Consider the following 16,693-nt stretch of genomic DNA (forward strand, 5'->3'; position numbering starts at 1 on the left):
GGCGCACATTCATACTGTCATGTGAGTCATCATAAGACACGATCAGTTCAATCAGATGGATCACTAGAACCAGAAGATACGAGCACATCACCCCTACCTTATCCACACTGCATGGTCTCGCGCCGCAGTACCTGAGCGAACTGCTAGTGTCTTACGATCCGCCACGCCTACTTCGATCAAAGGATGCAGGCTGCTTATCAGTACCGCGTATTATGAAAACTACAGCTGGGGGCAGAGCTTTTTCTTACAAAGCCCCAAAATTATGGAATAGTCTTCCAAATAGTGTTCGGGACTCAGACACAGTCTCAGTGTTTAAGTCCAGGCTAAAAACCTATTTATTTAGCCAAGCATTTTTATAAATAGATTAGCCTTAGGTAAAGGAGCAGATCTGGGGGACTCATGGACGTAGAGTATTATGGTGAACTGGTATGTTTAGATGCTGTCTTCCTCACTCTCATTGATCACTCAGGTTTGCTGACGGTGAGGTGATTGGTCGCTTTACATCTCAGTTCCCCCTCATGTTTGTGTTTCCTTCTGGCTCTCCCTTTTAGTTATGATGTCATAGTTAGTCCTGCCGGAGTCCCTGCTTGCACTCTACAGTTAATATACATTCACATTATACATTGTGTGACTGTGACCAGACCTAACTGGTTTCTCTCCTACTCTCTCTTCCTGGAGTTTCCTACAGTCTACCTGAGCCTCCAATAACCAACTGGACTCCATATGAACTTCTCCACATCTCCTGTTATACTGAACTTCCCGCCTCCTAACACACAGTATGAGTGCAGATCAATCCCTGCTATCTGTTATCACCCAGATGAGGATGGGTTCCCTGTTGAGTCTGGTTCCTCTCAAGGTTTCTTCCTATCACCATCTCAGGGAGTTTTTCCCTCAGCACCGTCACACTCGGCTCGTTCATCAGGGACGATCTGATCATTTGGATCTAGAAAAATTTCCATAATTTCTTTTGATTGTGTAAAGCTGCTTTCGACAGTGACAATCATTAAAAGCGCCAAACAAATAAAACTGAACTGAATTTAATATATACTGTAATATTTCCATATAATTTATTTCTTTTATTTTTTTTTTACATTTTTCTGGGGGGGGGGGGGTATATTTTTTAAAAGATGGTATTATTAAATGTAAAGATTAATAGTGGATGAGTATTATGATGGTTTAAGGATCAAAATCAGTACTTAGAAAAAAAACATAAGATCGTTCCATCTTCTGTAATAATTTAGGGTTCAAACATGAAGAAGATATTCTTACATTTGCACTGCTTAGAAGAAATTTAGATTTAAATATCTGATCATTTTTTTTTTTTTTTCTAATTGTTATTATCTTATTCGGAGATGTTATAGATTTACAGATTCAAAAGTATTTATCAATACTTTTAAATACGAGCCAATAATATTGGCATTATATGTGCAAAAATATATTTATAAAGTAAATAGAATAAAAATAAATAAATGAAATTAAATATTTAGCTCTGAAAAAACAGATCTGCATTTTAGTGGAGAAAATTTCTGGATCAAGAGGAAGATGGAGAGTCACAAACCATCAAGTAAAGCTGAGCTGTTTGCTTATTTGTATAAAGAGTGATGTCTAAAGTTCCTCAACAATACGAAAAACTGGTGAAGAGACAAAACACATGAACGCTGTAACTGCAAATCGGGGTAATTATTCCCCCAAATACTGATTTCTTAATGTTATTTAGCCAAAGCATTAACACACTCTGTTTACACATTATTTGCATTTTGTTTTATTTGAGTTATTAAAGATCAGCAAATACTGCATAATCTGGGTTATTTACTGTAATGTTGCAATGTTTTTTTTTATTCCTTTAAATATACGCTATAAATACCATTATTTATAAATTCAAATTCAAATTTTACTTGTCACATACACAGTCATACGCAGTACGATCTGCAGTGAAATGCCCTTGACCGCCCGTGACCTTAAAAATTTTGAAACATTTAACAAGAAATAAGAAATAAATAGTTGAAACTATAAGAAAATAGAACAAAATATAAAAATGTTCAAAAAAATATATCAAAGAGAAATATATAAGCAATATAAAAACCTATAAGTACAAAAGACACAATAGCAGTTTAAGTGGAAATAAAAATGGAAATAAATGAAAATGTCCACACTGTAAAAAATTAATCATGAGGCTTGTAATTTGTAATTTTAATTTAAAAAATTGATGTGATCATTAAAAATAAGGTGCATATTTAGGTAAAAAAAAAAAGAAAAAAAGAATGGTTTTCTGTGTTTCTTATAATATATTGAAAACATTTCACTAATAAAATTAAGAAATAAATTTTACCTATTTTTAAAGGAAATTTTTAGGCCTAATTTGAGGAACCATTTAGGCAAAAATTTTGAGGAAAAAAGGCTTCGTATTTATTTTAGGAGAATTGGTCCAATTATCTGGGTTTGATCGAGTCGCCTTCATTTGAATCTCAACAACAGCAATAATCAGGCGGCATTTTGAAGGAACACATGAACAGTGTAAAGTGTTAAGAGGTAAGTTAAGCCCCTTACGAACTTTTATATTTTATTAAAATTTCTTAAATAAGTTCCTTTTTTGCACTAGTATCAGCAATATGAATGAAATAAATCAAACATTGTGAACATTTCTGTAAAACATCCTGCTCGCCATTAGCATACGCGAGTTTGTTGTCGTGTCTCCAAAGTTCACTAAAACAGGATTTGGGGAGTTAATGTTTTACAATGTTATAAAGATATGAACCTAGAAATGGTTTACTGTACAAGTTCTCTCAGGTTTTAGTACAGAATGTGACTATTCACACAAAAAAAGATGTTAGCATATAATGCTAAACAGCTGATTTCACTCACCTTCTATACCGCTTAATCCTGTATTCAGGGTCGCAGGGACCTGGAGCCTATCCCAGGAGACTTAGGGCACAAGGACAGAGTGTCAATCCATCACACATACACACCACAGGCAATTTGGGAACACCAATTAGCCTAACCTACATATCTTTGGACTGTGGGAGGAAACCCACCAAGCACGGAGAGAACATGCAAACTTCATGCAGACAGAGATGGGAATCGAACCCGGACCCTGGAGGTGCAAGGCGACAGTGCTAAACACTACACCACCGGGCCGCCGTCAGGTGATTTCAAACTGTTTTACAAATTGGTACAGATCTAAAGACTGCTGTAAATGTTATATACACTATTTTACACAGTGTTTAATATTTTGATATCAGTGAAACATGAAATTTTTATATGTTTTTTATATTATTAAGTAATTTTCCCTAATACATATGAGTACCTTTTGTTTTATCTGCTTAAACTAAAAAAGATTATTCCACTAATAATGTTAAAATCATCATGTGTCTGGCTAAATAATTTAGTATGGTTTAAATGATTTATTCAAGTAAATTCTTCAAAAAAAATCAAGCCTTAAAAACTGCTTAAAAACAACATGTGCAATATTGTTACCATATTTTTTTTAAGTAGATAGCACATAAGATTTATTACAGTAAGTGCCCAGAAAATGTGCAAATGTGTATGTGCAACAATAGTCATATTTTATTAGAAGAAATATTGTCAGCAGTTCACAAAAAAATTAGACAACACACGCACCTGTAAGAAAAAAAACCTTAAGAAACTGTTTATTTTGCAATGTTTTGCAATATATATATATATATATATATATGCGTATGACTGTGTATGTATATGTTTAATATTTTTTTAAAACTGACTAAGATATTTCTTTCAGTCTCTCTTTCCTTTTCTTCATTCCTCATTCCGTATCACATATCAGGGTGTTGCTACGATCAATTAACATAAACCCCACTAAAAAATAATTACATAATAATTATATTATATCGCATTCTGCAGCCATTTTTAGAACCGGTAAAACCAGTCTGACTCTACATTCTTAATGCCTTACACACACACACACACACACACACACACACACACACACACACACACACACAAACTTCCACAAACACTTCCAGATACACTTATACATAAGGTGCGACGTGTTATTACTGACAGGTTGTGATGTCACTCAGGGTAAAAGTGCTGCTGGTCCTGTTTGGTGTGTGACAGTTGAAACAGTGACAGCAGAAACACACACTCGCAGCCAGACAGCCAGCAAGACAGAAGGAGGGAAAGACAGAGACAATCCAACATATGCTGGATTGTGCAGAAGATCTCGGAAATTTATAGTAAACACCCCGAGGTAAGATCTGATGTAATGAGAACATTTAAGTATTGTAATACTGGACAAATCTGAGTTAGATTAGTAAAGAGTGCAGTGTTTATGAAGTGGAGAAGAAGTGTTCATGCACATGGAGAAGCAGGGGAGATGGAGTAGAGCGAATAGATGCAAAGAAGAAATAATTCAATACTGCGCATTTATCACAAATTAACCTTATTTATCGATTTATTTCTATTTTTTACACTTTCCATGCTCAAGCTTACACTTCTGATGTAATATAATTAAAAGGATGCAATATTTTCTAATACTGTGTAATATTAGCGTAAATCTATAATATTAGCCTTTATTCAAGGCTCACAGTTTATCAAAAATGAACTTATGCAAATATTTGCATGTTTACAAACATTTACATAATTAAAAATCATACAAATCAAAGTATTAAACGTAGTACCAAAGCTATAGAGAACATAACTTTAAGATAAATTAAATCATGAAAAATGAACAATGTGTGTTTATGCTTACAGTGAAATGCTCCTGAAAGTTTATAGTAAGCTTTTATAATCAATAGCAGTTATAATAGCCAACAAATTATAGAAATAGCTAATAATAATAATATATATTTTTAAAACATCTGCATTTATTCCTTTTAAATATATGCATTTATATTAGCCTTTTATAGCAGAATCCAATCTTACAAAAATCACTAATACTAATAAGATGAATGTGTGTTAATGAGGTAATGCACACTTTCATAGTCAGAGGGAGCTGAAAGACAATTAAAGCGCTGAAGTACGGCACAATTACTGATTGATGTGTGAAGTTATGTGTTTTAACTTCATACCACACGCATAAGTACATGAAAAGAAGAATTTGACAGATGTTTATTGAGGAATTGTTAATATTTTACCTTTTTAAAGTTTCATTTAATAAAGATGAACATTTTTCATTTTTAAAATTACATTTCAGAACTGACATAAAGAAATGATATATGATATTGTTTATAAGAGAAATTAATGATATTCGTTGTGAAGGAACATTTTTATAGTGAAATTCCCATGAAAAACTGTTTAACACACACACACACACACACACACACACACACACTGATGACACAGAGTGGTTGTGACTCCACTGATATATCACTGACTCTCCAGGTCGCTTTTTCTCCTCTTATTTTGTGAAGTCAAATAAAAATTTTTTTACATTACAGTATAATAAAATAAATTATTACTAAATATAAAATGTAATCTGAACAAGGGATACAATGTTACAACATTTGCTCTCTAGATCTCTAAGGGATGTTTTTGTTTGTGTAAATAATATAATTCTGAAATTCTTATACAGTAGAATAAACACACTAAAATTGAGAACATTTTAAAATCAGTGTAAATCTATTGTTTTAAAAACAGCGGCACTGAGAAGTCATTAGGGAATTATTTATATTTATATATTAAAATAAGTTATTGGTGGGGGGGGGGCAGATCCTTTGGGTGCTGTGGGTTTGCGGGGTGGAACCTCCGTGGCTCGGACTTGATCAGATTGGGATCTGGGGAGTTTGGAAGTCGGGTCGGGGGCCTTGGGCTCCTGTCCTTGCTGGGCCCCGTGCGCGGTGGTCTGTGGAGCACTGGCTCTTCTGATGCCTTGCTGTCATGTCCAGTGTGGACTTTTTTTTGGGCTCCGTGGGCATGGATGAGCCTCGGGTGCCCAAGGTCCTGTCACCAGTTTACTGGGGTAAAACTGATAATCAATATTACTGTGTTTATGGTATATGGTGTTAATGTCATGGCTGATCTGTGTATACACAAGCACAGTTATAGTTTACAAATAAAGCCAATATTTCAGGACTTTAGTGCTGGGATTTAAACTTACAACCTTCTGTCTTTAAATTGCCTGGACTGACCTTAAATCCTGTAGAAGTGCTGAGACCTGAAACAGGTGTAAGTGTAAAGACGGATCAGACACATACCTGCCTGAGGATACACCTGCAACGGTAGACCTGTAACAAAAGTTCTGTTTCTTTAGTACAGAAATTAAATGATGTTTTACAATAGCAAGGAAATGATAGACTTCTTTAATGTTATTAATCAAATCAAAATCAAGCACAGCTTCAACTTTTACCTGCTGATCTCTGACTCCGCCCCCTTTATCACCTGCACCCCGTTCACCTGATAAGCGCTTGAGATAATCTCTGACATTCTTGTTTAAATGAAAGTCTCTTTTTAAACTATGAGAGCAAATTAAGCATTTGACCCCCTATTGTAGGGAAGGAAACTTTTTATTAGTTTGTTTGTTTGTTTGTTTGTTTTTACCCGTATTTGCTCTGAATGTCAGATAAGTGTTGGCAAAATGTATCAAGGGTAAAGCTAGTGTGAGTTAACACACAATCGTAATTTTTTTCCTGCACACATTATCTTTAGAGGTATTGGGGTAACCAGAAAAATGTCCTTAATTACCTCGTTTGATCAATTAAACAACATTTTGGTCTATTTTTAGATATTTTCAATGTTGCAAAAAAAATTCCATCCCTAGAGATTTTAACCTAAAGTTGATTAGTTTCCAACAAGAACACGGCCTGAAGTTTTTAACTAAGTCAACAACCATGTTATTACAAATTCCACCTTGAAGTTGACTGTTTTCCTACACCAGCACGTCCTGAAGTGCATTTACATTAACAATTAAAGCAATTTATTAATTATAGAACAGCACTTGCTATTTTTGATTTATTTATAGTGACCTATACTCTAATTATAGCTATTTAATGTAGTAAATGTTTACTATAACAAATACAACCCTGAGATTAATTATTTTCTAGTTTCTATTTCTATTCTATCTAAAAAAAAAAAAAAGAAGAAGAAGAAAAAAAAAAAAGAAAAGGACACAGCCTAGATATTTATTTATAGTTGTGGGTTTTTGTGCTCAGGAATCTGGAATATTTCTAAGACTTTGGTAAGAGAGGAGGTTAGTACAGCAGGAAAATACACTCAATATCATTTATTTTACCATCAAGGTGCTAGGCAGCGACCGATCACATGACCAGGGTATTATAAAGGAATACAATGAATAGCACAGAGATCACAGTCTGTTCCCACAAATTAACGCCCTGTATTAACTAATTTGATTTCGCAAAGGTAAGAACAGGACACTCAGGTGACTCCTGGAGAGGAACATGCGTGCTGGAGGACAATACGGTATAATTACAGGAAATAGGACCAGGGCTGAAATCAGAGCTGAGCGTTTGCGCACGTTCACAATGGCATCTCTCTCTCTCTCTCTCTTTCTCTCTCTCTAATCACATGCAGGCGTTTGTGGTATGCGTAAACTCGCACCACCATCGCATCGCATGTAGGTATCTGTGAAAAAATATATATATATATACGTACTGTACATATTTACTCTTTTACCGGTTTATCAGGAACCCTCGAAACCCTCAAGAGTAACACAATGTGTGTGTGTGTGTGTGTGTGTGTGTGTGATAAGGCACAGTAAGACCCGGTTCATCTTAGATCCTATCTGAGATCCCTCTTCTGGTTCTGTAACGTTTGTGTTGAGACGCACTGCGGCATCTTCTAACACCGTGACCGCCGCTTGATTGTTGATTCTTTCGACACACAAAACATTTTCTAAAATATGTTCTCAGCGCAGTGTGTTTGCTCTTCTCTCTCGCTGCCACACTGCGGCCTTGTCTCGGACGGATTAAGGCCTGTTTGATCACCAGCGACTCGTCACGCTTCTGTAAAGCCGCTTTGTTCTCCTGTTTGGATGAACTTTCGGATTAAAGTCCCATTTCCATCAAATATAAGTCTGATTCACACGGCAAACAAACCTCAATCCGTGAAAACCTGCTATTCTGTGACCTGAAATCGACCCGAAAACCGACACCGAGAATCGTTGCGTTTTTATTATCTGCTCGTAACATTAGCAGCGTGTCGGTGAGAAGTGTGCAGCGAATCCAGTGCACTAACACTCACGATCACGTATCACATAGTTTTATTTATTGTGCAACATGTAAAGCCATTTCCATGAAACACAACAGAGTAGAACAGAATTCTCTAATAGAAAATAGTAGCTATTCACCAGCAAGAACGGACGCGACTTAAAGCGCTTAAAAAGGATTAAAATAACAGCAAGGACACGGAATCACTGTACATCACACACATCAAAGTGAAATCAACAACAGAAAGATCACCCAGTGACACAAAACAGCAAGTCATCATTACAAACTAATAGAACACGATGGATGGAGGTCATAAAATGACTTTTCATTAGGAGATATTGTTTATGAAATCATAGGAAAATAGATTAACGTACTAAAATGACAGATCGATACCCTAAGAAATCCGGTTAAGATAAAAAATAAATATGATCTGTATCCCTTATAATAGCATGAATATGACAGAAGAAATGACTGTTATACACTTTTATGCGTTTACAGTTTCCGGCCGGAGAGATGGAGCAGGACGAACAGAAGGAGAAACACAGCGAGAAAACCGAGAGCATGACTGAGGAGAGCTTCCTCAAAGACCTCTACTACTTCATGAAGCAGAGAGACACACCGATAGAGAGAATCCCCCACCTCGGGTTCAAGCAGAGTGAGTGTGTGTGTGTGTGTGTGTGTGTGTGAGAGAGAGAGGTGTATGATGTGAAAGAGATAAGCGACAAAAACAGGAAACATTTTAATGAGTTCTGTGTGTGTGTGTGTGTGTGTGTGTGTTTCCCACTATAGTTAACCTGTACATGATGTTTAAAGCAGTGATGGAGTTAGGAGGATATCACCAGGTAATCATCATCATCATCATCATCATTATCATCATTTCATTAACCACAATTATATATAAAACAACAAAACTGTAAATTCCTTCCTAATCCATAAAGTTCCTCATGTTCCTGCTGAACGCGTCACTCTCTGATGTGTACTGACTCTCACGCTTCTCTTTTTACATTTAAATTCTTATATGTATAGATATAATAACTAGAAATACCACTTTTAAGTATGAGCGTCATTCAAATTCAAATTCAAATTCAAATTCAAATTTTATTTGTCACATACACAAACATACACAGTACGAAATGTAGTGAAATGTATTATACGACTGCCATTGACCCTAAAAGAGAGTTAAATTTTACAAATAAGAAATAAATATGAATAAAAGAAATACGATAGAAATTAAATTACAAAATTAAATTAAACTAGGAAAAATAGAACTAAAAATAAAAATAGAAATGTGCTATGAAAAAATAGAACTAAAAATAAAAATAGAAATAGGATGTACAAAATAGAAATATACAGTGCAAATTGAAATATACTTTACGGTGTGTGCAAATATGCATGGAACAAAGTGTCTTAGTGCAGAGGTTATTAAAGTGTCTTTGTGCACTGGTCCAGGATGTAAACGTAAAACTGTAAAATGTAGTGTAGTTGTGAAGGTAGGTGTGCAAAGTTATTAAAGTGTCTTTGTGCAATGGTCCAATGTGCAATGTGCAATGGTCCAGGATGTAACGTAGGTGTTACAGATTTCTATCCAATATTGTTTTGTTTTTTCCTTTTATCCTGAAGCACTTTACAATTAACACGGTTGTTATTGTAAATATCCATTTTTTAAGGGGATTCATTTGGTAAAATCACTTTTACCTAGGATAAAAAAGAAACATATCCACATTTAAATGTAATGTAAATGTAAAATGTAAATGTTTAAATCAGTTTGAGATTTTTTACAAAGTTTGACATCCAATACGTTTTTTCCCCGATATCTGATCCACTTCTTTTTTTATTATTTCTTCGAAACCGATCCTGTGTTTTAGATCTGCACCGCCTCTTATTAGATCAAATCTCGCTTGTTTACTTACAAGGATTTTTGTTCAATCCCGCTATTCTGGTTAAATACATAAAATAAATAGATAAATACTTTATTGATCCCAAAGGAATTTAAACAAAAAAAAAATTATATATATAATTATTATATTATAGTCCACAATAATGTGTGTTCAAATACAATATTTTAATTGTTTAAAAAATATAATAACAAAAACACACCATTTTATATTAAAGCAAAGACACTACTCTAAACGAATGCGATATTTTTAAGGATTTAAAATATAAATTTTGCTTAAAAGCCTCATTTATCAAATTAAAATTAAATTTTTATTTGTCACATACACAGTCATACACAGTAGGATATGCAGTGAAATGCTTAGACAACTCGTGACCTTAAAATAAAAAAATAAAAGACTATGAAAAAGAAAAAAATATGAAAAATAAAATAAAAGGTAAATTTAACTAGGAAGAATAAAATAAAATATAAAATTAAAGTTAAAATAAAATAACTGTACAACAAAATACACAATATAGAAAATATATGAAGAAATATAGAACAAAAAAAAACAGCTGTACAAAGTAGATATGGATTTATGTTATTTTTGTGCAATGAAGTTAGAATAAATGGTAAAAAGACTATATATTTATTTTTATATCTAAGTGTGTAACAGCTATTAGCATAGATTTATCATTAATAAAAAAATGTGTCCAAGTCTAATTAGTGAGTTATCTTTTAATGATTGGAATTAAATAAAAACAAAAAAAATCAAATACAGCACGTTCTATCAAATTAAAATAAAACGAATGTGTATTTGAGGTCTATTGGAAGTTTACCTTAAAGAAAATTATATTTCAAAAATGATCTTTATAACATAACTAGAAAGGGAGTAACTTTATCAGGAACATCAGACAGATTAGTACAAAGTCGGCTGTACACACCAAAAACAAACAAACAATAAAAAAAAACAGTAAATCCTAAAATATATTTTTTTATATTAATAAGCATTAAATCACAAGTCAAAAAATTGGACACACCTTTTTTGTTTAGTGATTTATTTTCTGCATTCTAGAACAATGCATACTTTTAAAAGTCTGAAATAACACACATGGCTTTAGGTAATGAAGTAACAACAGCAACAACAACCACAACAGTCGGTTGTTATTTTAAGACACAAAGGTCAGCTGATCTGTTCTTACGCAAACAGTGTGGCCGAGTGTATCTGTCAGTTTCTGTTCCTGGTGAAGACGGAGGCTGGTGGTGCAGGTAGTCAGGGACACGATGCACGTGCAGACCAGCGAGTGGACAAGAAGAAATGTTTTAGTAAAGTACAGTAACTCCGAGTGTGTAGCGTGACTTCACCCTGACTGCCAGCTTTAAACTAAATTAAATGATGTTCAAATTTACAAGCCTGTGTGTTTAAGTGTAATGATTGTGCGTGTTTAAAGCCCTGTGTGTGTGTGTGTGTGTGTGCGTGTGTGATCTGCCAGGTGACTGCACAACAGCTCTGGAAAAAAGTCTACAACCTTCTGGGAGGAAACCCTCGCAGTACCAGCGCAGCGACATGCACACGCCGCCACTATGAAAAGTGAGAAGAGTGAGAGATTAGTGGGATTAAAACTCCTCGCTTTCTGCTCGTTGCTCATTAAACCTGATCCTCCTGTTTGCAGGCTGCTCCTTCCGTATGAGTATCACTTGGCCGGATACGGAGACGAGGTTCCCATCACACTGCCTCGACAGCGCAAACGCTTCCACTCTGACGAGGAGTTCAACCAGAGCTCCAAGCGTGCAGACTTCACACACCTGCACCAGTTTAACCAGGTAAACACACACACACACACACACACTCACACACACTCTGTACAGGTGCTGTGTGAAACTGGTCAAACTAGGGAAGCGTGGTCCCGATGGCACAGGGTGTACTTTCTTATTATTAATTGTTTCACGTGAGAGAATAATAACTGACTTCATGTTTAGGAATAAAAAAAACAAACAAATGCTCATTTTAAAACCGGGAGGGCGTGGCAGTGAGGACAATCAGAGTTTATAAATGAATACAGAATAAATCATTAATAACAAGTCTCTCTAACTATAAACAATAAACCTTGTATTTCATACAGTATTTTGCACAGGAATTATTTTTTTATAAATTACTTAAGAAAATTAACTGTGTAAATTAAAATTTTTATTTTTTTTATTATTTTTTTATTATTTATTCATTATTATTTATATAAATCTAACAATTATTTATTATATTTATAATAATTGTTGATTTTGGAAAAAAAATCATTCCTTTGCAAAAGACTGTATGAAATGCAAGGTTTATTGTTTATAGTTAGAGAGGATTAAGCTAATAATATAATTTTTTTTATTAATCCTCAGTTTAGTTCATTTATGTCCATTTATGAAGAGAGAGATGTATTTTAAATATTTCTTTATTTTTGTAGTTAGTTATAAATTCTTTTACCAGGCTAACAAAATAGTATTCATTTATTTATTTAATTATACTTATTATTTAAAAAGTATATATTTATTTTATTTATTTAACTGCTTGTTTTTTGTTCATTTGAGGGTTTTGTTTGAAATGTATTAGTTAAATCATTATTTGATTTATACTCTTAACCAAACTGTTCTACCATTATTTTATCATTTATTTAAAATCACAAATTATCTCTAAATTCTTCATTTGTTAATTTCCTCTATTCTCATTGGCACATGTGTGTTTGCCCTTCAGTACCTCCCACCTGGTCCATTATCTCTACCAAGCTACCTGGCCATGTCCCTGCCCTCCATTCCGCCCCTCAGCTCTCCGCTTCACCCTCGGCCCATGATGACCTTCATCCCTCCTTCCCCCATGGAGACAGGAAACGTTAAACAGTCACTAGAGTTCCTGCGCCACCTCGCTCAGGAGTACAAATCATCCTCGGGATGGACGGAGCCTCTGAACCTCAGCAAGAAACAGGACAGACTGGAGACATCTAGCAATTTTCCGTCATCCTTCACGTCCCCGGCTACTAAAAAGAAGGAACCCAAGTTTCTAAATGAAGCTCCGTCAATTCAACCACAAAGCAGTCAGCCAGCAATCAGTGAAGCTGCACCTCCTGCACGAGCACTCATCAATCAGAGAATCAGGGATGAATCGAATGTAATCAACCTTACATCTTCTTGCTCCACCAGTCCCAACTTGTGGAAAGTGGCTCCAAGTTCTCCTCCTCTTTCTCTTCCTCTTCCTCCTCCACCTCCTCCTCTTTCTCTTCACATCCCACCTTACCCCAGCACCGTTCAAGCCAAACACACACCGCAGCAAAGTCTACCAGTGTCCAAATCAGGCTCCTCAACCAAGTCTCAGCTAAGCCCTGGAGCCTTGAGCACCACTTTACCATTAGACCCATATGCAGGAATGGAGATTCAAATCCCATTGTCTTTGCTCCAGAATTTGATCAAGGAACGTCTTCTGCTGAACACCGCATCTAATCAACATCATCTACCAAGATCCAAGCCCAGTGAATCTCCCAACTCACTGCCAGAAAGAATGACTTCTGAACCTAGCGCTGATCAACCTGCAGATCTGAGCATAAAGAACCAAGTGAGAAGCATCAGCAAGAGTGACTTCAGCATGAGTGCTAGCAAGAGCGCTACTGAAAGACTGGCACCCGAAAGCAAACCGTACGCTGTCAAGCCCCTGCAAATACCTGATCTGACCAAGTTTCCTTTTTATAATCATGTTTCTCACCTCAAACCCTTTCAAAGTGGTTTTCAGGAGCAACAAATGTGCACCAAGGAAGTTCCTTCTGCTCCTGTGAGGATCCCAGACCAACCAGGGGTCAAATCCCCAGGGTACAGCAAAGACGCAGCTCAGGTCAGAGCCATCAACTCTGCTATGATCACCGAGAAAACAGCGGGTAGTCCCCCATTTGATAAAGTGAAATCAGCCTCAGCCCCCTTCGTCCAGATCTCTTCAGAACATCTGAAACTTCTGTTTTCAAGCTCACCATTTAGACATGAAAGTGGAAAAATATGCTAAGAACCTCTGTAATATTTAATAAGGCAGTCAGTGCTTAGGTTAAAATAAACTATAACTATGGCTAAGCTACACCATCAGTCTGGAACACAGACCTGACTGAGATTGTAGATTCACTGTAATTAAATGAAAAGCACTTAACATTTTTTTTTTTAGATTTTTATAGTGATATGTAAAACATTTAGTTCTGATCAAGTAATCTGATTGGAGAAGAGGGGTTGGGTTGAGGACTGGGGATTTAAACCATAACAGAACTGGGATGTTTAACCATATGCATCACTCTACCTTACAGGTGTTCTAACAATCGTTAAAAGGTATTTGACCGAACCTGTTAATTAATAAAGTACTGTAAGGTGTTTTAGACAGGCCCCTAACCCCCAGTGAAGGACAATCCTAATGCTTCAGCATACCGAGACATCTTGGACAATTCTGTACTTCCAACTTCATGGCAACAGTTTGTTAAAGGCCCTTTTCTGTTCCAACATGACTCCGCCCCAGGGCACAAAGCAAGGACTATAAAGACATGGTTTGATGAGTTCGGTGTGGAAGAGCTCGACCGGCCCGAACAGAGATCCCTGACCTCAACCCCATCGAGCACCTTCGGGATGAACTGGAACGGAGATCATGAGCCAGGCCTTCTCGCCCAACATCAGTGCCCGACCTCATAAACGCTCTACAGAATGAATGGGCACGAATTCCCTCAGAAACACTGAAAGAAAAGTGGAAGCTGTTAAAGCTACAAAAATGGGATCGATTATGTGTATTTGGATACGATGTCACTGCGGGTATAACTATGATTTTTTAAAATGAATCCCAGTTTAACATAAAGCTAAAGATCTAAAGATAAAATAAAATTAACTACAGCTTTTTCGTGTGGAAAATTTCACAATGGGTTCAGGACTTGCCTTGCCTTCCAAATTCCTTCATTTGCACTGTTCGAGGTTAGGAAAATGTTCACAGTAACATATATTTGGATTTTGTTTGGATAAAAAAAATAAAAGTCATCGAAAAACATTTAAAACAACCCAATAACAACTTCATGGATATTGCTGATCAAAAAAAGTAGATAAAAAAACTAGACCTAAGATATGTTGATAGTTATCCACTGTAAAATGAATAGTCTGGCACATGGTGCTCCGTGCCATGTGCCAGACGCGGAGATCCTCCTGATGGCAGGGATGAGCAGAAGTAAGAGCTTCGAAATGAGCCGAAGTCCATTTCTGTAAAATAAGTTTTGTGCTCAGTAGAAAAAACTAAACTTGAAACATGAAGATTCATGAGATTAACGCCTACTTTTGAAGGATTATAAAACTCAGGAATAAGCTGCCTTATGGAAAAAAAAACATGCTGGACAAACTGTGACTTCTAATTTGGCGAATTAAAATCCTTTGTGTTGAAGAAACTCCGGCACTGTGCCGCAGAAAGAAGTCAGTTATTTTTTATTTATGTACAATAATTTTTTTTTATGTTTTGTTAATTTGCAGTGTTATTGTTTTTTTTACACCTCAGGATAAAACATGTTGTTTAAAGCTTTAAAAGGTTAGGGAATTTGTACATAGTTACATTTTATATTAATTTTAAAGACACAGAATGGTTTTTTTTTTTTTGAGATTTTTTTTTTTTTACTGTTGTAAATGACATATATTGAATTATTATTATTTTTTTTTTATATGATCATATTGTTGCCTGATCTCTGTAGATTTGAAATTTTCAGTGATTGTTTTGACAACATTATTTGATTTCAGTAATATTTACAATAAGTAAGAATATACTGTATAGTGTCTGGAATTTCCTAAACCTGAAAATAAAAGCTCTTTTTAAATAGATTTTAGCTGACACTTCTTTTTAAGAGTGTTTTGCATTGTTTTGCAATATATGAAAACCTGTTTCAGGCCAGGACAAGTTTTTAAACAAAGCGACTGGTGACAAATTACAATCGTGCGAATTTGCATGGAAATCTAAAACCGGAGCAAAGCCAAACCCACACCCTAATATGTCTCATGGCATATTTCCAAAATAACCACCTTTTGTAACACATGCTTGTCTTTGTTAAGAGTGATATTTGTCATGGCTGTCTTGTTGAGCTCGTCATTCATGAATACCTTTATCTTACAGGAGAACTGTAAGTCATTCATTCCTCCATTGTTCCCTGTGTCACAGGTACAAAACCATACATGCTTGTCATTGTAACTTAAAACATCTGCTTAAAACATTCCTTGGGCAAAACAGTAATAATAAAAAGATGTGTTATTTCGCATGCGACACTGTGCTTACAAGTAGAACCTGTTGCAAGGAGCCAAATGAGCGCTGGGGTCCTGTCGGGGGCGCTGAATGTCCTTGCCATCACGCTCCTAGGTCCTGTAGTGAAGCCGAGGTACCGGTACGACCCTGAATCAGATAAAAGATCATACTTTTATCTGTTATGTTGTAAAACGTCCTCAGAACAACTTCCAGTTTTCATTTATGTTATAGCAGTTACACCAATCGGCCATAACATTATGACCACTGACAGGTTATGGGAATAACACTGAACATGTTGTTACAGGTGGTGTGATACATTAGGCAGCACATTAACCATTTTATTTTATTTTTTTACTGAAGTTGACATATTGAAAGCTAAAAAAATGCAAATGTTAAGATTAGAGTGACTTTGAGAAG

The 16,693-nt window shown here is 35.5% G+C and overlaps 1 protein-coding gene across 1 annotated transcript; it reads left to right on the forward strand.

Annotated features, from left to right (window-relative positions):
• Nucleotides 1-4,107: 4,107 nt before the first annotated feature.
• On the forward strand, nucleotides 4,108-15,265 carry arid6 (AT-rich interaction domain 6). Its single transcript, XM_053478874.1, has 6 exons — nucleotides 4,108-4,225; nucleotides 8,637-8,793; nucleotides 8,928-8,980; nucleotides 11,505-11,602; nucleotides 11,685-11,835; nucleotides 12,749-15,265. The coding sequence occupies exons 2-6, from the start codon at nucleotides 8,652-8,654 to the stop codon at nucleotides 14,036-14,038; spliced, it is 1,734 nt and encodes a 577-aa protein (XP_053334849.1). The 5' UTR covers nucleotides 4,108-4,225; nucleotides 8,637-8,651; the 3' UTR covers nucleotides 14,039-15,265.
• Nucleotides 15,266-16,693: the final 1,428 nt, after the last annotated feature.

The sequence above is a fragment of the Clarias gariepinus genome, chromosome 19 (assembly GCF_024256425.1).
Source record: "Clarias gariepinus isolate MV-2021 ecotype Netherlands chromosome 19, CGAR_prim_01v2, whole genome shotgun sequence".
Lineage (NCBI taxonomy): Eukaryota > Metazoa > Chordata > Actinopteri > Siluriformes > Clariidae > Clarias > Clarias gariepinus.